This window comes from Phyllostomus discolor, chromosome 3 (assembly GCF_004126475.2).
Source record: "Phyllostomus discolor isolate MPI-MPIP mPhyDis1 chromosome 3, mPhyDis1.pri.v3, whole genome shotgun sequence".
NCBI lineage: Eukaryota > Metazoa > Chordata > Mammalia > Chiroptera > Phyllostomidae > Phyllostomus > Phyllostomus discolor.
Window position 1 is genome coordinate 214,107,632 of NC_040905.2, and position 24,563 is coordinate 214,132,194.

The window sequence follows — 24,563 nt, forward strand, 5'->3', positions numbered from 1 at the left end:
TTAGACACCCCTGCCAGCCCGGGGGTCTGTTTCCGCACACCCGGGCCCGGAGGAGCAGAGCGCGGGTCCTGACGCCCACTGCGCCTGGCTCCCGAGAGACGGAGGCCAGGAAGTGGCTGTGCCCCTCCACCGGGCATCCCAAACACTTGTCAGAGGAAGTCACTTCTCTCCAGGGGTGGAGGAGGTCAGAGCTAGCTTACTGGAGCTCTGTCCTCGTGGAAGGAAAGCTCATGAGTGGGCGAGGCTACCCACTCACCCACCCCGACAGGAAGAGGCAGAGATGCATAAACTATGGGCAAGCTGGCTGCCTTTGCGGTTGGCCTCCCAGGCCCACTGAAGGCACACAGCACAGGGCCACGCTGCCCGAGCCAGCGCAGCCCACGCGCCTCTTGGCCGGCCAGCCAGTCATTCAGAATATCTGCTGAGCACCTGCTAGGCACCAGGACCCTGTTGGTGGGAAGGCAGTGACAGGAAGCCCAAGATAACTGTGGCATAAGTGACCTGGGGTCTCCCTCATGTAAAGGTGCAAGTGGCCAGCCTGGGGCCCCAGCTTCTTGCAGCCCATGCCCTGTTGCAATGACCTCTATTCCAAATCCACCTCATGGTCCCAGGCAGCTGCACCAGCTCCAGCCATTGTGTCTCCATCCCAGCCAACAGAAAGGAGGAGGAGGACAGTTCACTTACCATTCTGCTTACACTGCATGGGCGCACTGTGCAGAGGCACATAGGAAGGCTGTCTTGTCCTAGGCAGCCCTGTGTCCCCACTAAAATTCAGGGGTTCTATATCTGAGCAAGAAGGGAGAACCAACATTGGGGAACAGCGGGCAGCTGCTGCCTTAGGCCTTGGGGCCGGGTGGGGAGGGGATGCAGACAGGTATATGGCAGGTCCTTCCATCACCCTGAGAGTAAGACCCAGCTCAGAGGCAGGGCAGAGAAGGTGAGTGGGAGTTTTAGACCTGACTGGACCCACTTTTTAAAAACACAGTGACCAGCCCTGGCTGGTGTGCCTCAGGGGATTGAGCACAGGCCTACAGACCAAAGGGCTGATGGTTCGATTCCCAGTCAGGGCACAGGCCTGGGTTGCAGGCCAGGTCCCCAGTAGGGGGCGCACAACAGGCAACCACACACTGATGTTTCCCTCCCTCTCTTTCTCCCTTTCCCTCTCCCTAAAAATAAATACATAATAAAGCCAGCGTGCCCAGAAAGGCACAGCACCTGTGTAAGAGGCCCTATGCGAAGGTGGGCGCTGTAACCACAGGTGAGGGCCGGACGGTGTCCCCCCACAATTCACACATTGCAGCCCTCACCCCGGGGCCTCAGGATACAACTGCACTCGTGGGCACAGCCTCTGAAGAGGGGACAGTTAAAACGAGAGTGGGCTCTGACCCTCCTGACCTCACGAGAGGAGGAGATGACAGGGACAAGGCCGTGTGAGGCCAGGACGGTGTCCACCCACCCGCAGGAGGGTCAGGGGGAGCCAGGCCCGCCCACCCTGGTCTTGGACTTCCAGTGTCCGGGACCCGAGACAGTAAATGTCCAGTGTTTAAGCCGCCACCCGAGGTGCTTTGCTGCAGCGGCCACAGTGACGTCCCACGGGGCAGCTAGGAAAAGCGCCCCTTCCCGTGTGCGCCCCGGCCCCCCAACCCCAGGCCGTCCAGGGCTTGGTGCTCACGCCCCATGGGAAGCTCTTGGTCGGGGTGCAGAGGTGGGGACCGGGCCCTGCTGGGGTGACACCCAAAGCTGGACCCAGGGGTCTCCGGGAGTGGAGGCCGAGGTCAAGGAGAGTGGGGCAGAGAAGGCCCGGGTCACCAGGCATGGAGTTGAACCTGCGCTGGGCTGGAGGAGACCCCCCCTCCGGAAGGCAGCCTGGGGTCGGGAGGTCAGGAGGCCTCGGAGGAGGGGTGTGTGGCTGCACTGCCTGCCCACCGCCAGTCCCCGCCCCGTGGGAAGGGGTGCCTGGCCACGGCCGCCCTCCTGTGCAGGGAGGAGCCACAGGACCCAGGCGTGCGGGTGGCCACCTCAGGCTGGCTGGGGACGGGGCGGTGGCAGCCGGGGCTAGGAATCCCAGGGTGCCCTGGGCTTTGAGAACCTTGGCCCCCATCACAATGGGCGGAGGTTCTGGGGCAGCCTGAGCTGCGGTTCTGCGGAGCAGACACAGCACCGGGAGGCAGGGCCCCTCGGCCACCATGAAGACACAGAGCGAGGGGGACATGGACGAGCAGATCCAGGAGCTCAAGACCATCACTCGGCTCCAGGGTGAGCCGCCCCTGCGGTTGCTACCGGGGGCTGACCCCCAGCGTTCCCTAACGGGGGCTCCGGGGTGCAGGAATTCCCTAACGGGGGCGGTCCAGGGCCGGCAGCTAGTGGGCCCTATCGCCCACCCTCCGACCAGAGCTGGCAGAGGGAACCAAAGGGGCCTGCCAGCAGGGGGTGGGGGTGGGGCGAGGCGAACCCTGGGGTCTTCACGGAGGTTTGAATGCACTGTGGACCCCAATGCCAGAGGGGGCAGGAGACCCAGCTGCCTCCGGGGGCCGGCTAGTCTGGGAGGGAACAGGAGACGCTGCCCTCCCACACACACACACTCAGCACAGGCACCCAGACGAGCGCTGCTGAGCAGGGGGCCGGGCGCCCCGACGGCAGGCAGCGTGGGAGTTAGGAGCAGGGCGGCGGAGGCTCCCCAGCTCCCGCATCCTGGGAGGCCAGGCCCTGGGCCCACACCCCGGCCACCCCGACCCTCGCACGCCCACAGAGCAATGCCGGGCGCTGCAGACCCAGGCCGTGAAGGAGAAGACCGCCAAAAACAAGGCGACGCAGGCGCTCCTGCGCAGCAACATCCGTCAGGGGGTCCAAGACTGGGCTTTGGCGAAGAAGGTGAACAGCCCAGTCCCGCCCCCGCGCCGCGCCCCCCGCCCCCCCCCCCCGCTGCCTGGGGGTGTGGGTGGGGCGGGCACGTGCTGAAACAGACACACAGCTGGACAGCAGGGGGCACCTCCGCTCCTCTCCCCACTCACTTCCGCAGCTGGCGCACCTGGGGAGGGACTCACAGGGACCTGCTCTGGGCCCCAGTCACTCCAGCGAGCCGGGTGGTCAGCGTCCCTGACGAGATCTCCTCTCCCGGGCTACCCACTGCCGCAGGGGCCCCTCCGGCTCTCTGGCCTTGTAGGAGAGAGCCGGGCCCTCCTCTCGGGACCCCCATCGCGTCTGAGCTGGGATGGCCTGCGTGGGGGCCTGTAGCGCTCTTCCTCCTGGGGTCTTGCTGCTGCGCCGTCACGGGCAGAAGCAGCCCTGGGAGAGTGCCTGGCGGGGCGGGCGGCAGGGAACGCCGAGACGCCCGCCAGCTCAGCTGCCGCTGCCCCACAGCACGACCAGCGGTCCATCTCCAAGGCCTGCGGGAAGGACGTGCCCACGAGGCTGGCGCACTGCCGCTGCACCATGGAGGTAGGGCGGCAGGAGGGAGCCCACCCCCCGCTAAACGCTTCGGAGCCGGTGGAGGGCAGAACGAGTTTCCCACCCCGGGGGCCCTCCCTGCCCACCCGCCGCAGGCAGGCACTCCAGCCCCTGCGTGCGAACCGTACCCTCCCCCACCCAGGTGGCGCGGGAGAAGCTGCGCAAGTACGTCTTCGACCGAGTGAACGCGCACAACGCGCTGATCCATCTGGCGCGGCGGCGCGGGCAGCAGCTGGAGAGCATGCAGCTGGAGCTGGCCAGCCTGCAGAACCAGCCGACCGCCACCAAGGAGGAGCTGCGCCTGCTGCAGGTGGCCGGGCAGCGGGGCGGGGCCTCGCCAGGGGTGGGGCGGGGCGCCGGGGTGGGAGGTGGGACTCCTCCGGCAGGGCGCGGGAGGGGTGGAGCCTCTTGGTCTGGGAAGGAGGGCGGGGCGGGGCTACGCGGGGAGGCGGGGCCAAACGAATGAGACCCTACCCCGCAGGGCTGTGCTCGCCCGCTCCAGGGGGCCAGGCTCTCATTGTGCCCTTGGGCAGCCCCCAGGTCATCCGCCAGCTGGAGAACAACATCGAAAAGACGATGGTCAAGATCACCACGAGCCAGAACATCCACCTGCTGTACGTGGACCTGCTGGACTATCTGAAGAAAGTGAGCCCCTCACCCAAGCCCAGGGAGCCCAGCTGGGTGGGAGGGGCCGGGGTCTGCAGCCGGCCCCAGCTAGTGCGGAGGGCCGGGGTCTCGGTGGGGGCGGGACCCCCGCCCCAGGGTAGGGCCGCCCCCGCCGAACACCCTGAGGGCTGGACCCTGCTCTGGGCGCCCTCTGAGCAGCGGTACCAGCACCTGAGGAACATCCCGCCAAGACCTTGCCGTTGCTACTCAGAGAAGCCACCTCGGGGGATGAGGCAGAAGGGTTTGCACTTGCTTGCATGTACTGGGCGGTGAGTGCGGTGTTCATTCACTGCCTGGTCTCTGAGGGCAAGCGCTAACCCTTCGCCCCCCGCTCCCACCCCCCGGGGAAGTCCTCCAATATACAGGGCACGTTGCCTCAAAGCCAGCCGGCGGCCTCAGCTTGCTGCCCACCTCGTCTCAGCCGGCCGCCCCGCTCCCCGGGGAGGCGGCCAGGAGGAAGCCCCCAGGGGCCGTAAGCCCGCAGCCAGGCAAGGTCCCTTCCCGGGGTGCCCCTCCTGGCCCCACGGCGTGGAGCACAGGTGCCTGCCACAGGCCAGGTGGACGGTAGATGGCAGATGGGGAGGAGACAGGGGTTGGGGGTGGGTCCCAGGTGCCAGAGGGGCAGCTTGACAGGAGGAAAAGGGAAAGTGAGGGAATCCCCCAATCTTCCTCATCCCAAGGCTGGGAAAGGGGAGCCCTGGAGGAGGCTGACAGGTGGCCACGTGGCTTGGGAGGAGGGTGGGGTGGACCGGCAGGCACAGCCCCCCATCCCGACCTCGACCCCCAGAGCCAGACAGCAGAGGTCCGTGCTCCAGCTTGTCCCCCGGCCCCGGCCCCTTAGAGGCACCTGGAGGCCCTGCACACCTTTCCGACCCCGGCCCAGCCCAGGTCCTCCAGGCCCAGCTCCTCCTCCACCCGGGCCCATTGTGCCCCCTAGTGGCATCGCCGCATCTTTTCAGAACATACGCATTTTTCAAAAATAGCACCAGTGGTCACTTGCATTTTTTTTTAAGATTTAATTTAGTTTTTAGAGAGAGGGGAAGGGAGGGAGGAAGACAGGGAGAGAAACATCCATGTGTGGTTGCGTCTTACACGCCCCCTACTGGGGACCTGGCCTGCAACCCAGACATGTGCCTTGACTGGGAATCCAACTGGCCACCCTTTGGCTTGCAGGCTGGCGCTCAGTCCGCTGAGCCACCCCAGCCAGGGCTCACCTGCACTTTTAAAAAACAGTGAAGATGCTACATTGTAGTTACTAATGACAAAATCCGAGGAGCCGAGACATCGTGGACATTCATGACCCTGGCCCTGTGCTAAGCACCTCACGGTGCCTTCTCTGTCGACAGCACCCTTCTGGAAAAGCCATGACCACCCTCCAACAGATAGGGACACTCAGAGAGGTTAAGTGTCTCTCTCAAGGTCCCACACCAGCTGGCCAGGGTGTCCTTGACCTTGAGCCCTGAGTCTCTGACCCCAAAGCCATCTCCAGCCCATGTGGTTCACTTCACAAAGCAGCCACTCCCAAGCAGTGGGTCTCCCTGGGTGTGAGGGTCACACGGTAGGACGTCCCGTGTCGACCTGGCTGGAGTGTTGCTGGGCTGTCTGGCCCAGGGCAGTAGGAGAGCGCCCCAGGGAGATACTGTGTGCTCCTCCCCAAACACTTCCTTCCCCTGCTGGGTGCCCGGCAGGGGGCTGGGGCCACAGGCCACTGTCCTCAGCGTGCTCACAGACAAGGGGTGGGTGCAGGCTCGGTCCACCCTGCAGGGTCCACAAGGGCACCGGGTGGGGCCGGGGAGGTGCTGTGGCCCGGGGGCAGTGAGCGTGCAGTCGGCCCGAAGCCCCGGACCGCCAGGCTCTGGGCCCACCCGTGCTGCCCCCTCGGTTCCTGCCCAGGAGCTGGCGGGATACCCCACAGAGCTGGACAAGCTGCAGAGTCTCGTGGCCGAGTACTGCTCCGAGCTGTCGGACATGACTATCATGTCCCAGGACGCCATGATGATCACGGACGAGGTCAAGGTGAGCTCAGGTCCCCCGGCCAGGCGGGGCCCCACAGGGCCCTCTGGTGGACCTGTCTGGCTCAGGCTCCAGCAGGCCACCCCCGTGCCCACTCCACCGGTAATCGCTGGGGTCGACCAGCCTGCTCTGTGCCACTGCGGGCTGGACGGAGGGAGCCCCACTAGGCAGGCAGCCGCAGGCAGAGAGAGCAGGGAGAGGACTGGCCGGGCTGGGCGGAGCCGCCCTCCCTCCCAGTCTGTGCCAGCCCCCCCCCAAGGCCATCCTTGTGAAGGGGCAGTGTGAGGAGGCAGCCGCTGGCCCAGCCATCCCTGTCCCAGAGCCCCTCGCCAGTGCGGCCGAGACCCAGGTGCCGGGGGTGCTGACCTCCCGGGGCAGCGGTGGCCAGGGGGCTCCGGAGTCAGGGCCGTCCGGGCCTGGGGGTGGCGGGCCCCCAGGAGGCACCCGGCTGCAGAGGAACTAGCCTGAGAGCAGTGGCATTGGCCTCGGTCAGCACTGGCCTCGGGCAGCACTGGCCTCGGGCAGCAGGGATGCAGGTGTCCACCCGCCCCTCACCTGGAGCCGGGGGAGGAAACGGGGGAGACACGATCAGGTGTGAGTGCCAAAGCAGGTGCGCTCTGGCTGCGGAGACCAGGGCTGGACCAGCGGAGGGAGCGGGGGGCAGACTCAGCGGGAGCTGAGGCGCTGTCACAAGGCCCCCCGGGAAGGTGGCCCCGAGTCGGGTCCGAACAGTGAGGGGCTGGGCAGCCTCCAGGTGGCGTCGGCAGGTGTGGATGGGCCGTGGCACCAGCCACGGGGGCAGGACAGGGAGAGCCCAGGTTTGGGAGAAGATGACGAGTTGTTTTTAGACACGCGGAATCCAAGTTAGTGGGCTCCGAGGGGGGCTGGCCAGGGGGCAGCGGGGAGTCCCAGCGGGGAAGCCAGAGGCTGGTGAGAGCGGCAGGCACCGTGCGCACGAAGGGGTCCTGGCCGGCGGCCTGGACGGCTGCTCCCGAATCCAGGGAGATGGGGACCCGAAGGGAGCGCTGGATGATCTCGCACGTGGGAGGCCCCCTTACGGAGACAGACCCCCGCCCCGCCCCGTGCCCGCAGATGAACATGAGACAAGGGGAGGCGACCTTCATCGAGGAGCGCCGGGCGCGGGAGAACAGGCTGAACCAGCAGAAGAAGCTCATCGACAAGGTCCACAGCAAGGAGACCAGCGAGAAATACCGCTGGTGAGCGCCCGGGACCCCTCGCGGCCGCGGACGGCGGGGGGGCCGCCCCCAGCGCGGGGTGCTGCTGACCCGCCCCCCCCCCCCCCCCCCAACCAGGGCCGCAGGGACCTGGACTTCCCCTCCAATCTCATGGGAATAGAGACCACGAAAGGTGAGCACTTGGCCCCCAGCCCGACCCCAGCTCAGGCCCCAAGAGGCCGGCCCTGGCTCGACCTGCCCAGCCAGGCCCCCCGAGAAGCCAGGTGTGACCCGAGTGAGGGGGGTGAGCCCCTGCGGAGGCTGAGCACCTGGCCGCAGCTTCAAGGCTCCCACTTTGCGGCCCCTTTCAAGGCCTCTGGCTTTCTCCCCAGGCTCCGCGAGGCCTCTGGGAAGCCCCAGGAAGCCCCGCTGAGCCGGGCTGCTTCCCGTCCCGCCCTGGACCCTGGACGGGCTGCCCCGAGGGCCCCGCCCCCCAAGGGGCTGCTCAGGAAGGAAGCAGGCTAACAACGTGCACACGCCAGGGATTGGGACTGGGCTCTCGGGTGGCTCCCCGATGGTGGGCAGACGCGGGGCACCCGTCCCTGCACACTGGCCACCCTCCCTCTGCTCTCTGCTCTGCTCAGTGAGGAAAAGGGAGGCCTCCGTGGCCAACGTCGAGTACCAGGCGAACACGACGGCTATGGTGGAGAAAATCAAGACGGCCGTGCGGTGCTCCCACCTCTGGGTACTGCTTCCTTCCCCGCCCCGGGGGGGGGGGGGCGCCGGCTGGGAGGGCGGGTGCCCCCACCCCCACCCCCTGCTGAACCGGCCCAGGCTCCACAAGCACCTTCTGAATGAATGAATGAATGAATGAATAGGCCGTGCTGTGGCCCCCACGGCTCAGGGTGGAGGGCTCTCCCGGGCACAGCTGGCATACCCCAGCACGGTGCCGGGCGTGCGTGGAGCTGCGGGATCTGAGGCTCCGAAGGCCTAGGGTGTGGCCCCCAGCCCCCAGCCCCAGCCCCTTCGCAAACTGTCAGCATTCTGATGAGTGGCTGCCTCTTCACCCCCACCCCCTTTATTTTAATCCAGTCTGGGTTCCTTATGGGTAACTCTCCTGCTCCGAGCCACACCCCTGGCATAAGCCTGGCCACCCCCAGACAAGCTCCTGGAAGCCCCACGGTCTCTGAGTGGTCGTCTCGGGTCTCTGCCCCCTGCTTGCCGTGAGGGTTTCCTGCAGTGACAACCAGGGAGCACCCTGCCCGACGGCTCCCCCCCAGTCCCAGTGCCCGGCGGCCCTGGCCAGCACCACTGACCACCGGGAAGGACCCGGAAGGAGGCAGTGCTGTGGGTCCTGCCCGGCTGGCCCACACCAGCTTCTCCCCCCCGCTGGCGCCCCCAGGACATCACAGGCCAGTTCCTGGCTCAGCGGACCACGGAGGACAACCTGGAGCTGCAGATGGAGGACTGCGAGGCCAGGCGGGCCCAGCTGGCAGCCCTGATGAGGAGGCTGGAGACGGAGGAGGCGCTGCTCAAGTTCCGCCAGGCACCCAGCTCCAACAGGTGCCCAGGGCACCCTGCCGCCCTGCCACCCGCCCCCGGGGCCACACACCAGGCTCTGAGCCCGGGGCGGGCACCGCCAGCCAATCGCTGGTGCTCTGCAGAGCAGCCAGGGACCCGGGTGCCCCCATCGCAGCCCTGGGGCCCGGGCCTCACTTCCTCCTGTCGTCCTCCCACAGCTTCGAGTCCGTCCAGAAGAAGATGAAGGACACGCTGAGGGAGGAGGAGGAGCGGCTGCAGCTGGCCCACGCTAACATGACCAAGAGCCAGAAGCTGCTGTTGACCATCCAGACGGGCATCGACAACCTGTATATCCGGCTCATTGGCATCATCCCTGCCCCCCAGGCAGGTACAGGGATTGGGGGGGGGCGCCGAGAGGGGAGGAGCTGTGTGCACAGGGAGCCTGGGAGGGGCCCCAGAGGAGCAGAGCGCCTCCCTCCTGGTCTGCAGAAAGAAGCGACGCTCTCGGACAACCTCGACGTGCACGGCAAGCTGGCGTACTGCGAGAGGAAGCTGCTGTACCTGGCCAACAGAGTGCGGACGCTGTCCATGACCGAGGAGGTAGTCCTGTGGCCCTGGGGGGGGGGGGCGGGCCGCAAGGGCACATGGGTGCCCTTGGAGCTGACAGTCCCCTGTGCCCTGCAGATCAACACGAAGGTGAGGGACGCCCTGGAGTCCTCGACTCTGAAGGAGAAGCAGAACACCAGGATCAGCTTTGAGGACCAGGAGGAGGACATGATAGGTACAGGCTCAGTGGGGCCTGGGGGACAGGATGGGGGTAGATGGCCCGGCAGAACTGTGCAGGGGCTGAGGCTGGGGCTGCGGCCGCTTGCTCCATCCGAGCAGAACGCACAGGGAAGGAGAGGGTGTGTCAGGGGTGTAGCGAGGATATGGAGAGGCTAGTGCCATGGAGAGGAGAATTCGTCACATGTCCTGACCCGGGGAGCATCAGTGCCCCCCAGGAGGCGGGGAGGAGCCCTTGCAGGCGTGTCTGTGGGAAATGGCAGGCTCGACAGTTTAGGATCAGCCCCTCCAGTGGGCTGGGGCACGGGGGCTGTGCCCAGTTGTCTGGTCCCTGGACTGGGGTCAGCTGGGCTGGGGAATGGTGGCTTGCTGTGAGATTTCGTTAAGGGGTGGGGGGCTGCGCGTCCATCAGTTTGTAAGAAAGACGCCCCCAGAGCAAGCCCTGCGCCCTCTCTAACAACTAGGCAGCCCTGGGGCGCAGTCCCTCCCCCTAGCCTGTAAGACCCCAAATGCCAGGGCACCAGGGACACAGCAAATGCCGTCCGCACCCGGCGCCGCGATGGATGAAGGCGGCCGGCAAGTCCAGGGGCTAAAGCCCGGCCCCCCGCCACTCCCTCCCCAGAAACCTTCCACTTCGCGGACGTGGACCACAGCTACGTCCCCTCGCGGGCGGAGATCAAGGGGCAGGCCCAGCGCGTGATCGATGGGAAACTCAAGGTGGCCAAGAAGAAGAAGTGACCCGGAGCGGGACCCTGCCTGCCCCCCCGTCCCCAGGCAGCCGTTTTGTTACAGAAATAAACATTTTGCCATAACTGCTGGGGGGACTCCCGCGCAGGGTTGGAAGGAGCCTCAGGAGGTGAACCTGGGGGCGGGGGGGGCGCATATATGGGGATCGCGTTGGGAAGACTGCGGGAAGTGTGGTGTACGGTGTGGGTGCGCGACCCCAGAGTCCACGCGTGACAGTAAGAAAGGGGCCTCAGGGCAGATGCGGCCGAAGCGTTGGTTTAAGCTGAAACCCCCGGGACCGCTTCCGCCCGCCCCGCCCCTCCCCTCCCCTCCCCGCGCACGCACAGCACCGCACTCCCGTGGCCCTCGCGGTGCCCCGTAGCCGCGCGCACGACCCAGGCGCATGCGCGCCGCCGCACCGCCTTGGCCCTCGAGGCGCCCCGTAGCCCGCGCGTCCCGCTGAGCGGGGCGCCAACATGGCAGCGCTGGCGGGCGGAGGGTGTCTGCGCGGGGTGCCGCGGGGCCCGGAGCGGAAGTCGCCGCCGCTGAGCCCCGAGGAGACCTTCGGAGCAGGCGCCCGGCACAGCCGGGACGCGGGGCCATGGTGCGATCCGCGCCTCGCCGCCGCCGCCGCCGCCGCCGCTGAGCTCCGCCAGCCGCGCCGAGCTCGGACACGGAAGCGGGAAGATGTTTTCCGCGCTCAAGAAGCTGGTGGGGTCGGAGCAGGCTCCGGGCCGCGAGAAGAACATCCCCGCCGGGCTGCAGTCCATGAACCAGGCGCTGCAGCGGCGCTTCGCCAAGGGAGTGCAGTACAACAGTGAGTGGGCGCGGGGGCGTGGGGAGTGGGGCGCCCTGGCCGTGGCCCCTGGGACTCGGCAGAAACCGGCCCGGGGAGCGCTGAGGGGCCTGTCGCGCCTCGGGCCCCTCGCCGTTTGCGGGGCGATCGTGGCAGACCCTGCTCGTATGTTTTAGGATGTGCCGGCGCGTCGCGGGTGCCTTAGCGCGTTCCTTTGGCGCCGTGGGGGGGGGGCCGGGCCCTCCCCTCCGACCCTGCCCTCCGACCGTGGGTCCTTGCAGAGGAGCGCGGGCCGGGTAGGAAACCTGTGTTTGGTTCGCACAGTGAAACTGGCCCAGGCTGTCCCCGCTCCCTGTGCGCTCTGCGGCGCCGCGACGGGTCCAGGTGACCTCGTCCGACAGGGATTCTTACATAACGTGGGAAGAGCTCTGTGGTCTGTGACACTTTGAAAGGGGTGACGAGCTCTCCATCCGTGATCTGGGGTCACCTGCGGAGGGGCGGCGAAATCCTGCTGGCTCGAGTAGGACGCGCGCTCTGGGATCTTTGGACACGTAATATCAGCGACGCCACACGTTCTTACCCACCCCCTTTTAAAAGAAGCGTTTGTAAAGGACGCAGTGGGAAAAGCCCCGGAGAGCACAGACTCCCACCGGTCTGTGCCAGGCCGCTCTTTCCCTGCGGGGAGAGCAGCGGGTGACAGCTGCCGCGGGGCGCCGGCCGTTTCCAGGCCTGTTATAAATTATGTAAACGGTGGAGCTCCTGGATGCTGTCTTCCTGACCTCGTTTAAGGTTTTCCGTCTCATCGGCTCTTTCCTAGCAGTATTCAAAGGCTTCCTATGTTCCCTGCTTTTATGCGGTTCCCTGCCGAGCGTTTTCATAGGTGCTCCAGGAGCGGGGCCTTTCTCCCCCTTTGCTCCTCGAAGGGGAGCCGTCCAGGCCGTGGCGACGTGACCTGGTGGCGGTGCGCGGCGTTGAGAAACTGGTTGGAGAGGCCTCCGTGCGGGTTTGAAAGAGAATGGTTGCGACGCGACCCACTCGCACTGGTACGGAGTTCTCTAATGGGGGGAGAGGAGAGTAAGGCCCAGCATGTATTTCACAAACCTTTCAAGTCTGCGCTTGCATTCCTTGTTTAAGTCTAGTACTTACAGTATTACTTTAAATGTATTTTCAGTCCATTGGAAATTTGACCTGGAAACTATTCACCTTCCAGAAAGCTCTCCCTGATGGCCACGCCCCCTAGTGGGGGGCAGTGGGGGGGATCCGGAGAAGAACCGCCCCCCCCTCAGGTAGTGGGGGCCGGTCTGGCTTCCCGACCACTGACCCCGAGAGAAAGGTGGTGAGATTGGGAGGGTCGGGGTGGGGGCCTGAGGCGCAGCCGAGAGGCGAGCGGCCCGGCACCGGAACAGCGAGCAGGAGCAGTGTCCGAGCCTCGAGCTTTCCTTCCTTAGTCAGTGGGGCAGTGTCTCTGGTTTCCGTGTCCCAAGGTCCCTAGCTCGGAGCAGCAAGCCAGCAACGCGACAGTCGCAGATCCCGGGCTTTTGTTGGTGAGCGTGGACTTCCAGGTGTACATTTTCTCACGGAATGCTGCCCTCCCGGGGCGTGGCGGTCAGCCACTCTGCTCCACATGTCGCAGTGGCGATGAGAAGTGACTCCTGGCGCACGTGCCCAGGGACCAATCAAGCCAAAGCCTGGAGGAGGCACCGGACCCTCTGTGGTGGGGGAGCCGTTTGCTGGTCAAGTGGAAGGAAGTGTGTGACTCGACTGGGTGCACCCTTCTGTGGCAGCGGGGCGAGGTCTGTCACCGGTGTCGGCCGTGCCTTGCAGCGAAGCCACCGGATGGAGGGCGGCCGGAGCCCGGCCCCGGCGCAGGGCCGGGTCTAGCCTGGGCGGAACGCTTCTCGCTGGAAACCTTTGGAAGGTTGACCCGGGCAAGAGAGCTTTTGCTTCAGGAGAGAAACAGCCGCGTTTGGCGAATGAGTCGGGCTGCCCCGTGGGGTCCACTCGCGGGTCACCGAGCCTTTGCTGTCCCCGACGTGCCACGTGTCCCTGGTGGGTGTCCCTTCTCCAGCACTCATTCATTCAGCACATGTGTGCCATGTTGCTCCGCGAAAACCCAGCCGCCCCTCTGCCTCGCGGGCTTGCGTTCCAGTGGGGGGTGGAGCACAGGGCGAGACCGTGGGGCCTGCCCAGCCAGAGGGAGCCTGGGCAGTGTCGGGTGGCCGGAGCAGCGGGGTGGGGCAGGAGGTGGGGAGGGTGCGACGGGGAGGGTGCAGAGGTCATGTCCTGGGTCCCGCAGGTCGCAGGGCAGGGCCGGGCCCAGGACAGCGAGGGCTGGAGAGGAGCACGGGAGGCCAGGCCTGCAGCCCCTGCCCCTGGGCACCCTGGGGACCTGAGCCGTGAGGGGCTTAGAGTGGAGAAGCCACCGCTGTGGTGGCGGCGGGCTGTCTGGGAGCAGGGGCCCGCTGGGAGTCTGCCGCACGACCCGTGTGCGGCGACGGCCCGGCAGCGAAAGAGCACCGCAAGCGTTTGAACCCGAGTCCCCTGCAGAAGGGGCCGCACATCTGCCTCTCGGGCAGCCCGCGCGCTCTTCCGCTCTGTGTGGGGGACGGTGACGTTCACTCTGAGGGCGTGCGGGGGTGTCCGTGCGTCGGCGCTGAGTCTGGGTGAAAGGAGTCCCGGCCGGCAGCGGAGCCCCACCCTCCGCGCCTCGTCTGTACCGCGGAGAGCTGCCGCGAGAGACCCACTGTCTGTCCGTCCGTCTGGGGAACCCACTGTCTGTCCGTCCGGGGAGCCAGCTACTTCGCCACATGCTGCTTTTTTTTTAAAGTAAAGTTTTATTTATTTGTTTTTTAGAGAGAGGGGGAAGGAGGGAGAAAGAAGGAGAGAAACATCCATGTGTGGTTGCCTCTTGCACACCCCCTGCCGGGATCTGGCCCGCAACCCAGGCGTGTGCCCTGACTGGGAATTGAACCTTCGACCTTTGGTTGGAAGCTCAGTGCTCAGTGCACAGCCACAGGAGCCGGGTGCCACGTGCTGCTTAAGTGAAGGGCTGCTCTCACCACTTCCGGGTGAGCTTACAGGTTTTCCAAGTGAATCGCTTACTTAGCTTATTTGAGCCAACGTCTGGGATCCTGAGATTGATTTGACTTTGTTAAGAGTAAGCATTAGTACTTTTGTTTATCAGATGAAGCCAGATCATTTATTTACTTCCAACGTTGTAGGATTTCTTTTAATTAACTTAAATGAGTCAACATCAAATTTTAAAATGACTTCACTTTGGGACAAAGTAAAACTTCAAATTCTCCAAAGCTGGAGGAGGGTAGAAAACAAACGTTTTTCGAATTGACGAGGAGGCAACTCGGAGACCCCACCGAGACCCCGGACAGACAGGCCCACGTGGAAGACGGCCGGTAGGGCGACCGCCTGCCAGTCATTAAGAGGAGAGGTCAGCGCAGTGGGTCCACTGAAGCGGGATGCGCGGTGCCGAGCCAAGCGGGTGTCCTGGGCAGGTGCCGGCGGGAAGGCCGGCGAGGACGAAGGGGAGGCCTCCCTGGGGAGAAGGCGGGGTCCTCCCGTCACTCGTGGGGCACGTGAGACTGGGAGGTGTCTGTCCGGACCCTCTGCAGCTGGACACGTCGCTGGACGTTTTCAGGACCGAAAAGAAAGACAAGGAAGTGGCCAGAGCGAGAAGACTGTCTCCGGGGGACAGCGGGGGCGGGCGGCCTCAGGGACAGGCCTGTCCGCCTGGTGCCCCACACCACGCCGGCCGAGGTTCAGGAGCAGCTGCAGTTGGGCTGGGTCAGTCCCCGACAGACGCCCTGGGAGCCCCAGGGCAGCAACGTGCCGGGACGGGCACGTGTGTGCGCGGTTGTCCCAGTGCTGGCAGTGACGGTGGCCGACGGTGGGGACACAGACACAGAAACGCAAGTCCCAGAAGTGGGCACGTCGTCCGGGGTGCAGCTGGTCAGAAGGGAGGCGTTTGAAAATCCTTGCTTCATTTAAGAGGAAGACAAGATGTATTAACTTTGGACTTGATTAGAGCAGATGTGAATGTTACAAACGTTCGAGTTACCACAAAGAATAGAAATACACCAGGCAGATAGAGGAGCAAGAACCCTGCACAGCCCTGGCTGGTGCGGCTCAGTGGACGAGTGCTGGCCTGAGAACCAAAGGGTCGCCGGTTCGATTCCCAGTCAGGGCACACACCTGAGTCCCGGGGCCAGGTCCCCAGTAGGGGGCGCACGAGAGGCATCCACACATTGATGTTTCTCTCCCTCTCTTTCTCCCTCCCTTCCCTTTTGTCTAAAATAAATAAATTTTAAGAATTAAAAAAAAAAAAGCCCTGCACAGTCCTGACCGTGTGGCTCAGTGGATCTGAGCAGCGTCCTGCACAGCAGAAGGTCACTGGTTCGATTCCAGGTCAGGGCAGATAGCTGGGCAGCAGGCTCAGCCCCCAGCTGGGGTGTGTGAGAAGCAGCCATCAACGTTTCTCAGCCCTCTCCCCTTCTCTCTAAAAGTAAATAAACAAAACTTGAAACACGAAAGCCCCTGCCGGCGTGTCCCGCTGGCACAAGGTGGGGTGGGCTCTCCCCGGCCTTGCTCTGTCTCCCCGAGTCCATGCCTGGCCTGTGAAAACCTGGCACCCGGCAGAGCCGCGCACTGAACGAGAAGAGCTGAAGGGAGCAGGCTGTGAGCGAGCCATGGGGATCTGGGAAACGGGCTCGCCCGGCACCAGCAGCCTGACCTTGACCCTGGGTGCATGAGCCCTGCTGGAGCCCAGCTCTGGGAGAGACACTTTCCCGAGTGTCTGAAGTCTGGGCGGGCACTGCCGGGTCCGCCCGTGAGGAGGCCTCCCGGGTCCTGCGCGGCAGACAGGGGCGGCAGAGGCCCGGCCCCGGGCAGCCTTGACTCCAGTGGGCCTGTGGGCCCCCGTGCCCCGTCCCCGCTGGCTCCTCCCTGCTGGACAGCCACGCAGGCCAGGGTCTGGGGGAGGAGGCGAGCGCCTGTGGGCGCAGACTCTGGGGGTGGGGGGTCGGCTCTGGGGTTTTCTTCGCTTGCCTGATCTCTGCCCCCCTCCCCGCCAGTGAAGATAGTGATCCGCGGAGACAGGAACACGGGCAAGACCGCGCTGTGGCACCGGCTGCAGGGCAAGAGGTTCGTGGAGGAGTACATCCCCACGCAGGAGATCCAGGTCACCAGCATCCACTGGAGCTACAAGGGTGAGGCCGGCGGGCACGTGGGGTGGGGCGGCGGCTGCCCCTGGTGGGGCGGGGCTTCCCCATCGTCCTTGCTTGGCCGGGGGTCCTTGGCGTTGTGTCGTCATGGAGACCATACATGCGTGGGAGCCCCGTGACCCCAGGCTATCGTGGCTCTCCTTGAAGTCAGTGTTGGGCGGCCCTGGAGTCCCCTCCCAGAGAAGTGGGCGGGGCAGCGGGGGCTCGGCGGGGTGCTGCCCCCAGGCCCCACCCTCGGGCCTGGAGAGCTGGGAAGGGCGAGGCTCTGGTTCGGCGGGGCGGTGTCCGGGGAGCTGCCCCGCCGCCTGCAGGCCTTGCCTCAGGCCTTGGAAGTCCCTGTCCTGGAAGGACTTGAGGGACAGAACACGCCTGGTGGCCCCCGGGCACTGCCGAGGGCAGCGGGCAGCCCTGCAGGACACCGCGGAGCCGCCCCGGGCGTCGTGTGCGTCAGGGGTCCGCGCCCCTCGCTGCCGGGCTCGGGCCGGCGGACGGCGCGCTGGGGTCGCCCTGGGAACCGCGGGCCTCCCCGCCGGCAGGGGGCGCGCGCTCTGGGCAGGAGCCCGCTGCCAGCCCCCTCGCCTTCTCGTTCCAGCCACCGCCGACGTGGTCAAAGTGGAGGTGTGGGACGTGGTGGACAAAGGTGAGCCGTGCTGCCCTGCCCGCGGCAGAGCCCCCGTCCCTCGTCCCCCGGCCGGGTCCCCGTCACCTGTGGCGGCTGCTCTGCCCACCGCGCAGGGGGTGGGCGCCAGCGTCTTGTCGTGGGAGGGCTGGCCTGCCGTCGTCCATCTGGGGCCTGGGCCCCTGCCCGCCCCTCTCTGGGGGGGTGCGTGGGGGGGGCAGGGCGGGACCGAGGGCATCACACCGCCGCTCTCACCTGTGGGGCCGGCCGTGCAGGGTGGGGAGGCCCTCTCTCCCCCGCCCCAGCTTGTCACCTGTCGGATGGGCCAGAAGGTGGGGGGGCGGGGGCTCGGGGAGAAGCTGTGGGAAGGGGCAGATGCTGGTTTTCTGATGAGTGAACCCCAGCTTGTCCTGGGAGGTTGTTTGCTTGTTGGTTTTGCCTGGCCAGCTGCTCTGCACCCAGGGGACCCTGGGGTTCCCGGGTGACGGCGGTCCCCTCTCAGAAGTGCTCCGCTGTGTGCCGGGGAGGCTCCTGGTCACTCGGGGTCACCAGTGCCCAGCGTGAGCTTGGGCCTCCGTGAGCTTGGGGGGTGGGCAGGGCTGGGGCTGGGCTAGGGCTGGGCTGGGCTGCGCCCCTCTCCGGCTCGTGCTGGCCGGCCCCAGAAGGAAGTGCCAAGTTTGCAGCTGAGCCTGGTGGGGACACTGGGGCCGCCTCCCGAGCGCCCTCTGCGCCCGGGGCCGGCCCCCTGCCTTCAAGGGGGCCCGCTGTCGGCAGCCCGCTGGGGTCTTTCTCTGGGCTGGGGCAGGGCCGGGGCAGGGCCGGGGCGGCCATAGCCCCCAGGGAGCCTCACTGGGGTCCCAGCCGCAGTGCCAGCCGCCGAGTGGGGTCCCCGCTCCCGGGGTTTCCAGTCCCCCCTGCCCACTGCTGGTGGGGCTGGCGTGTGTGGGGTGGGGTGTGAGGAAGGCTGCCCCTGCCCCTGCCGTGCTTGGGCCCGGAGGGTCCACCTGGTCCCTTCTGTGTCTTTCAATTAAAAGGAAAATGCAAAAAGCGAGGCGACGGCTTGAAGATGGAAAACGACCCCCAGGAGGTAGGCGGGCCCTGCCTCTGGGGCCGGCGGTGGGGGTGGCCCCTCTGCCTGCCCGTCCCAGCTGCCCCCGGGACCGCGGCCACCACGGCCGCCTTGGGGCGGCTAGGCCTGCCTGAGCCGGCGCCGCGCCAGCGACCCCGTCAGACCTTATGCAGCTCCGAGGGGCCCGGGAGGGACTTGGGTGGACCAGCCAAGGTGGGTGTTCCCGTTGCAGAGGCCTCGGGTCCTAAAAGCACAGGACATGCCCTCACGCCGCGGCCCCGGCCCCGTGGGTGCGAGCGTGGCCCCTGGGGCTCGGTGTGCGTGTTTCTCCGAAATGGAAGCAGCCGCAGGCCCTGCAGACGGGGGACGTCTGAGTCAGGCTTTTCCGGGGCCGCCCTCCGTGCTGCCTCACGCCGGCCCCCTCCCGTCCCAGGCGGAGGCTGAGATGGCCCTGGACGCCGAGTTCCTGGACGTGTACAAGAACTGCCACGGCGTGGTCATGATGTTCGACATCACCAAGCAGTGGTGAGGGCATGGTCGCTACGGTGCGAACTCCTCGCTGGCCAGCCGTGGGCAGTGCAGCCGCACGGAGCCCGGCCCAGACTCTGTGGGCACCCCTGTGTGCGGACATGGGCTGGTGGGGGGGGGCTGGCTCTGGGGGGGGGGGTGGCCCTTCCACAGCCTTTCCTGAAAAGACCCTAAAGTTGGGTGGGATCAGTGGTGCCGTTGTCGGGGGCGCCCAGGGACCCCCGCACACACTCTGACCTGTGCTGGGACGACGTGCAGCCGAGACCCATCTCAGCGGGAGGCCCCCCGAGCAGGCTCAGCACGCAGGTTGCAGGGCGGGGGGCGAGGATCCGCCTTCCAGGGCCCCAGCCGGAGCCCACATGGGTCAGCCCGCCTGCGTGCACACAGGAGAGGCAGCGCCAGGCTGCCTGCACGGTGCCCGCCGCACTGTCCACTGCTTGTCCAACTTCCTCTGTCACTCTCCCATTGGTCACTGTGTGACTGACTGTGACGCGGGACAGCCATCGGCCCCACGAGAGCCGAGGGCCCTGTGCCAGGGACCGTGCGAACCCCCCGCCCCCCCCGCCCGTCACCGAAGGGCCAAGCCCTGGGTCAGCAAAGGGACCCCTCGGCGAGCCCCCAGGGCCCAGAGCCGCAGGAAGGCCGTGGGAGGGCGGCGCGGGGCGGGCGCTCATGAGCCGCTGACGGTGGGCGAAGCCGGGGGGCGGGGGGGGTCTGTGGGTCACGAGAGGCGCGAAGCCTGGGGAAGGGGGGGCAGCAGGCGGCGAGTGGGGGCGCGCGGGTCCGGGGCACGCGGGGGCACTGAGCCCTCCCCACACCCGCCCCCGCAGGACCTTCGCCTACATCCTGCGGGAGCTGCCCAAGGTGCCGCCCCGTGCCGGTGTGCGTGCTGGGGAACTACCGGGACATGGGCGAGCACCGCGTGGTCCTGCCGGACGACGTGCGCGGCCTCGTCGACGGCCTGGACAGGTGGGCGCCGTCGGGGGCCTGGGCCGGGGGCACGGCCTGGGGGGAGGGGGGGCAGCAGGGCTGTCGGGGGACGGGGCGCGTGGCCGAGGACCAAGGTGGCGGAGGCTTTCTGGCACCAGGTCGGGGCGGGCGGCCGCACGGGCCAGCGCAGGGAGTGCCCGGCTCACAGGGGCCCCCGAGGCTTGAGCCTCGGCCCGGCGGCTGGGGCCACGTGGGGGGGTCGCTGGCAGAGGGCCCCTCGGAGGCAGCGGGGGCTCCGGGGGCTCCGGGCAGCGCGGCCCCGCGGGCTCACGCTGCTCTCTCGGGCGCGCAGGCCGCCGGGCTCCTCCTACTTCCGCTACGCCGAGTCCTCCATGAAGAACAGCTTCGGCCTGAAGTACCTTCACAAGTTCTTCAACATCCCGTTCCTGCAGCTCCAGGTGGGCTCTGGCCCAGGCCCCCCACCGGGCGCGGCGGGCAGCCTGCTGCAGCGGCCGCTCCCGAGCCCCCCCCCTGCGGGGCGGCCTGGGACCCCGGTCTCTGAGCCCCGCGCAGCCGCAGGGGCACACAGGCACCCGCCGCAGACGGAGAACGGCACACGTGCACCTGCGGGGGCCGCGGCCCCTCCCCTGAGCCTGGGCGCTGGCCCCTGCGTGGCGCTGCTGTGGCCCTCGTGCCTGTCCCCCCTCATCCCACGTGCCCCAGGTGGCCCGGCTCCCCTGACTGCCCAGGTGTGCAGTGGCCACGCCGAGCACCCCAGGTGCCGTGCCGGCCATCGGGACGAGGCTGCGTGAGCTGCCGGGTCTCCATGCCCAGGGCTCGGCCGCGGCACTCCACCCGAGGCGGGCAGTGGGGGGACTGGAGGCCAGTGGGGGACTGGAGGCCGGGGTGAGGTGGTCACCGGGCGGCGCGTGCTCAGGCGCCGCTCTCCCCGCAGCGGGAGACGCTGCTGCGGCAGCTGGAGACCAACCAGCTGGACATGGACGCCACGCTGGAGGAGCTGTCGGTGCAGCAGGAGACCGAGGACCAGAACTACGGCATGTGCGTCCCTGGGGCCCTGCGTCCGGGTCTGTCCAGGCCGGGCAGCGGGCGAGGGTCCCTGTCCCAGCTGCCCCGGCGGCCCAGGCACCTCCTGTGTGTCCAGAAATGCCGGGGCTCAGTGGGAGGCACCCCGGGGCCCGCTGCAGGGAGGGGTGGGGACGGCCCCGAGGGCCCCAGGCCTGCAGCCCCGTCTGTCCCTGGCCCGGGCCTCCGAGCATTGGTGTCAGCCATGATATTCAGAGCAGAGCTCTTGTCTGGAGCGAGTGGACTGAGTGTTAAGTGGAACCCCCTCCCCACCCCCCAGCCTTGGGGAGGGAGCTGCCGGGTGCTCCAGAGGGCGGGAGGCCGGGTGGGCCGCTGAGCCAGAGGACGGGGACCTGGCGTCCCCCCCAGTGAGAGGGAGAGAGCGGGAGGCGGGCTGCTCACCTCCGCCCTGTGTCCCCCCAGCTTCCTGAGATGATGGAGGCCCGCAGCCGCGGCCACTCGTCCCCGCCGGCGGCCAACGGGCAGAGCCCGTCCTCCGGCTCCCAGTCGCCGGGGGTGCCCCCGAGCGCCCAGTCGACGGGGAGCTGCAGCCCCAGCACCCCGCAGCCCGCCCCCTCAGCCTGCCCCTCCCCCCGTCCCCCGCAGAGGCCCCCTGCCCCCCCGCGGCCCCTGCCCCGGCCCCCCCCGCGGCGCAGCATCATCTCCCGGCTGTTCGGGACTGGACCGCCGCCCCCCGAGGTGGCCCCTGCTCCCCCAGGTGGGCCCCCGGCGGCGCCTCGGGGGGGGGGTGGGCGACCGGTGTGACGGCACCGTCTGCCGGCCCCCTGGGCTCCCCCACACTGGGACGGGGGCCTTTTCCTCCTCCTGGCGGGCAGCCTGTCGGCCGCCTCACACCTGCCCCTGCCCGTGTCCCGTCCCGCGGGCACAGATCCAGTCCCAGCTGCCGAGGCTCCAGCAAAGGTCCGGACGTGGAGGACTTTGTTCCTGCCGACGGCCTGGACCACAGCTTCCTGGACGACGTGGCCGCCCCAAGGGATGACAGGAGAGTCGAGGCCCAGGTCCCTCCGGACAGCGACAGGTCAGGGGGCACTCGGTCCCACCCGCATGCTCCCTGCTGGTGCCGAGCCCGAGACGGGGTCCGGGTCCCTGTAAAAATGCACACGAGAGACCGAAGCCAGCAGCATGCTCCTCCCTGAGTGCCTGCACTCACCTGTGAGCCCCCGCCCTTCCCCCCCACTCTGAGGGAGACAGCGGGGCCCCCCTTCGGCCTCCCGTCCCTCCCCCCAGTCCCCCCATCTGTCCCCATGGGAACGTGCGCCTGGGGGGAGCAGCCGCGGTTGGTGCCCAGGGCCGGTGGCTGCCAGAGGGTCCTGGGGGCGGGGGGCCCAGTCGTGCTCGTGACCTCTGGCCCCCCGTTCCTCCTTGGCAGTGACGGGGAGGCCCCAGGAGGGAACCCGATGGTGGCAGGTTTCCAGGATGACGTGGACCTCGAAGACAAGCCGCCTGGCAGGCCCCTGCCACCCACGGGCCCTGTCCCCGGGGAGGACGCCGCGGCCCCCGCGTCCCAGAAGGGCTCCGAGCTGGGGCCGCACAGTACGTGGAGTCGAGGGGGAGGGGCTCCAGGGGAGGGGCGGGCACAGGCCCCTGACCCCCTTCTCCTCCCATAGGCCCTCCACAAAGGCCGTGAGGCCACACAGGCGCTCGGCCCCCAGGGCAGCGGAGCTCCCTAGGCCCCCGGCCGAGGGCGCCGCTCTGGGGCCCAGGGACCGGAAGGGGGAGGAAGCGGCAGCGTCGTCGGAGAGCGACCCTGAGGGGCCCATCGCTGCCCAGATGCTGTCCTTCGTCATGGACGACCCTGACTTCGAGAGTGACCTGGACGTGCCCGCGAGGGCGGTGAGGAGCCCTGAGGCCGTGTCCGGGACGGGAGAGGCGGGACAGGCTGGGAGCTCCGGGCCCGAGGACATCGCCCTGAGGCCAGAGCCCCGCCCCCGCCCGCGCAGCCCCCCCCCCCGCCGGCCTGGGCCTGTTGTGCCCTCCGCGGGGACGGCGCCGGGGCTCCAGCGTCCCGGCTGCCACGCACGGGCATCACCGCACCCCTGACCTGGGCAGAGGGCGGCCCCTCGAGGGGGCTTGTCGCCTGCCCAGGAAGTGGCAGAGCCTGACCACAGGGGTGACGAGGTGGCCCCCTGGCCTGCAGGACGAGTTCCCGGTGCGAGAGGACCCCTCCGACGAGACGGACGAGGACACGGGCCCCGCCCCGCCGCCCCCCCCCCCAGGCCCCGCATCCCGTCCTTCAGGGTGAAGGACGAAGTGGACCTCTTCGGCTTGGGGCTGGAGGAGACCGGCCACAAGGCGAGCAGTGGTGAAGGTAGCTGAGGCCGGGCGTCCTGGGGCAGCCCCGCCAGGGGTGGGGTTCTGTCCCTTCTCGCCCTGGGTGTCCTCCGAGCAGCAGGGCCGCGCCCAGGCCCAGCAAGCTGGCTGTCGGTTCCCTGAGAGCTGCCCCCGCCTGCCTCCCAGCCCAGGCTGGTGTCCGTCTGTGCTCCAGTGACACGGGGCGCTTGGGGCTGGCAGGGCTTCCACCCAGGAGACACTGAGTGGCGTGGCTGCGGCCAGTGGAGAGCCCGCACGCACCCTGAGTCCAGCCCTCTGCCCTCGAGCACTGGCTTGGCCTTCAGGCCTGAGGGTCTCCATCGCTCCCTGGCCCGAGTGAGCCCATCTGTGCCCCAGGCGCAGTGTCAGCTGGTCCTGGGGAGGGAGGGAGAGGCAAGGACCCCAGGCTTGCCCCCTGGGGTGGGGGTGGAGCTGCGCCTGTCACCGAGCGCCGCCTGGGGCCTCCGTGGAGGCTGAAGGGCGGGTGGGGGAGGGGGCTCCTGCAGTGGTGGCTGAGCCGACCGGGCGCCCCCTCCGTGCAGATAAGCCTCCATCCAAGGAGAAGAAGAAGAAAGGCCGAGAGGTACGCCGCCTCCCCGCAGGGCCGGGTGGTGGCGGGCCCGGTTCCGGCGCCCCGCTGACGCTAGCTGCGCCCACAGGAGGACAAGGCTGCGAAGAAGAAGAGCAAACACAAGAAGGGCAAGGACAAGGAGGAGCCCCGCGAGGACCGGCGCCGGCGGGCGCGAGAGGACGGCGGTGGACGAGCTGAGGCCTTCCTGGGCGGCGGGGCCCCGGGCGGCCGCCTCCGCGGGGGCGGGGACTACGAGGAGCTCTAGGCCGGCCGCCCTGCCGGGCTCGCCCGCTCCGTGCAGCGCCGCCCCGCGGCTTCTCAGGGAGGGACTAAGGCCCCGCGCGGCGAGGCTGTTTACAGAGGCGGGAGTGCCGTGGTCGCCGCCCAGCCCCTGCTTGCCCGCACTCCCGCATGCGGCCCAGCTTCCCGCGGGCTCCACAGCCGCTGGCCCCGCGCCCAGCGTTGCGCCTGTGCCGGTGCGCCTCTGTCCAGGGCCGGGGTGTCTTCCCTCGGCGCCCCGGTTCCTTTCCTCCTTCCACACTGATCTCCGACCATAAAGCTCTCTTGTTTTACTGTGTGTCTGCGTGCCACTTCCTGCCCCTGGCTCCCAGGGCGGCCTGCAGGCCCCTTGCCCCCGTCGCCCTGGGTTGCTGTTGGGCCAGAGCCTTTGTTCCCACTGGGGAGGCTGCCCCTCGGGTAGGAGGACTTCCCATGAGAGCCACGTGCTGTCCAGGCTGGGCCAGTGTGGCCACTGACCTGCATGTCTGCCCCAGGCCCCCAGGAAGACGTGGGGGGGGCCAGCTCTCTGAGGGCAGGTGTGTCTGTTCTGCTGGCTGCCACGGGCCCCCGGCCTTGACCCCCTCCCTCCCGCCCCTCCAGAGACCTCCCCTCTGGCTCTGACGCTACAGCTGCCCCTCCTGGAGGGCAGGCTGAGCGCCCGGTGGGAGGGTGGAGGCTGGGTGTCCCCTCCCTTTCCCTCAATTTCTGTTCCTAGGCTTTAAACCCGGGGTTGGGGAGAGGGGCCGTGGGCCAGCAGTCCCTGGGCAGGCACCCCGCTGCTAGGCAGGGACT

General features: G+C 67.9%; 2 protein-coding genes across 3 annotated transcripts; both read left to right on the forward strand.

The window, feature by feature from the left end:
• Positions 1 to 1,955: 1,955 nt before the first annotated feature.
• Positions 1,956 to 10,417, forward strand: CCDC183 (coiled-coil domain containing 183). Of its 2 annotated transcripts, none has more exons than XM_036022474.1 (12): positions 1,956 to 2,256; positions 2,750 to 2,871; positions 3,361 to 3,438; positions 3,590 to 3,757; positions 3,981 to 4,092; positions 6,007 to 6,129; positions 7,219 to 7,494; positions 7,946 to 8,046; positions 8,704 to 8,864; positions 9,041 to 9,422; positions 9,507 to 9,603; positions 10,228 to 10,417. In XM_036022474.1, exons 1-12 carry the CDS (start codon positions 2,187 to 2,189, stop codon positions 10,341 to 10,343), a joined length of 1,806 nt encoding a protein of 601 aa, XP_035878367.1. In that variant the 5' UTR covers positions 1,956 to 2,186; the 3' UTR covers positions 10,344 to 10,417. The 2 variants fall into 2 exon arrangements, with proteins under 2 accessions (XP_035878367.1, XP_035878368.1); XM_036022475.1 differs by having other exon boundaries at positions 3,988 to 4,092.
• Positions 10,418 to 10,736: 319 nt separating this feature from the next.
• Positions 10,737 to 24,065, forward strand: RABL6 (RAB, member RAS oncogene family like 6). The gene is given in 18 exon segments (XM_036022500.1): positions 10,737 to 11,148; positions 16,212 to 16,346; positions 16,954 to 17,001; positions 18,015 to 18,067; positions 18,483 to 18,574; positions 19,408 to 19,449; positions 19,451 to 19,546; positions 19,860 to 19,965; positions 20,463 to 20,570; positions 21,014 to 21,308; positions 21,480 to 21,515; positions 21,518 to 21,629; positions 21,981 to 22,148; positions 22,192 to 22,444; positions 22,749 to 22,824; positions 22,827 to 22,919; positions 23,464 to 23,504; positions 23,581 to 24,065. Coding segments are annotated over 18 exon segments (2,061 nt in total). The 5' UTR covers positions 10,737 to 11,018; the 3' UTR covers positions 23,758 to 24,065.
• The last annotated feature ends 498 nt before the right edge of the window (positions 24,066 to 24,563 follow it).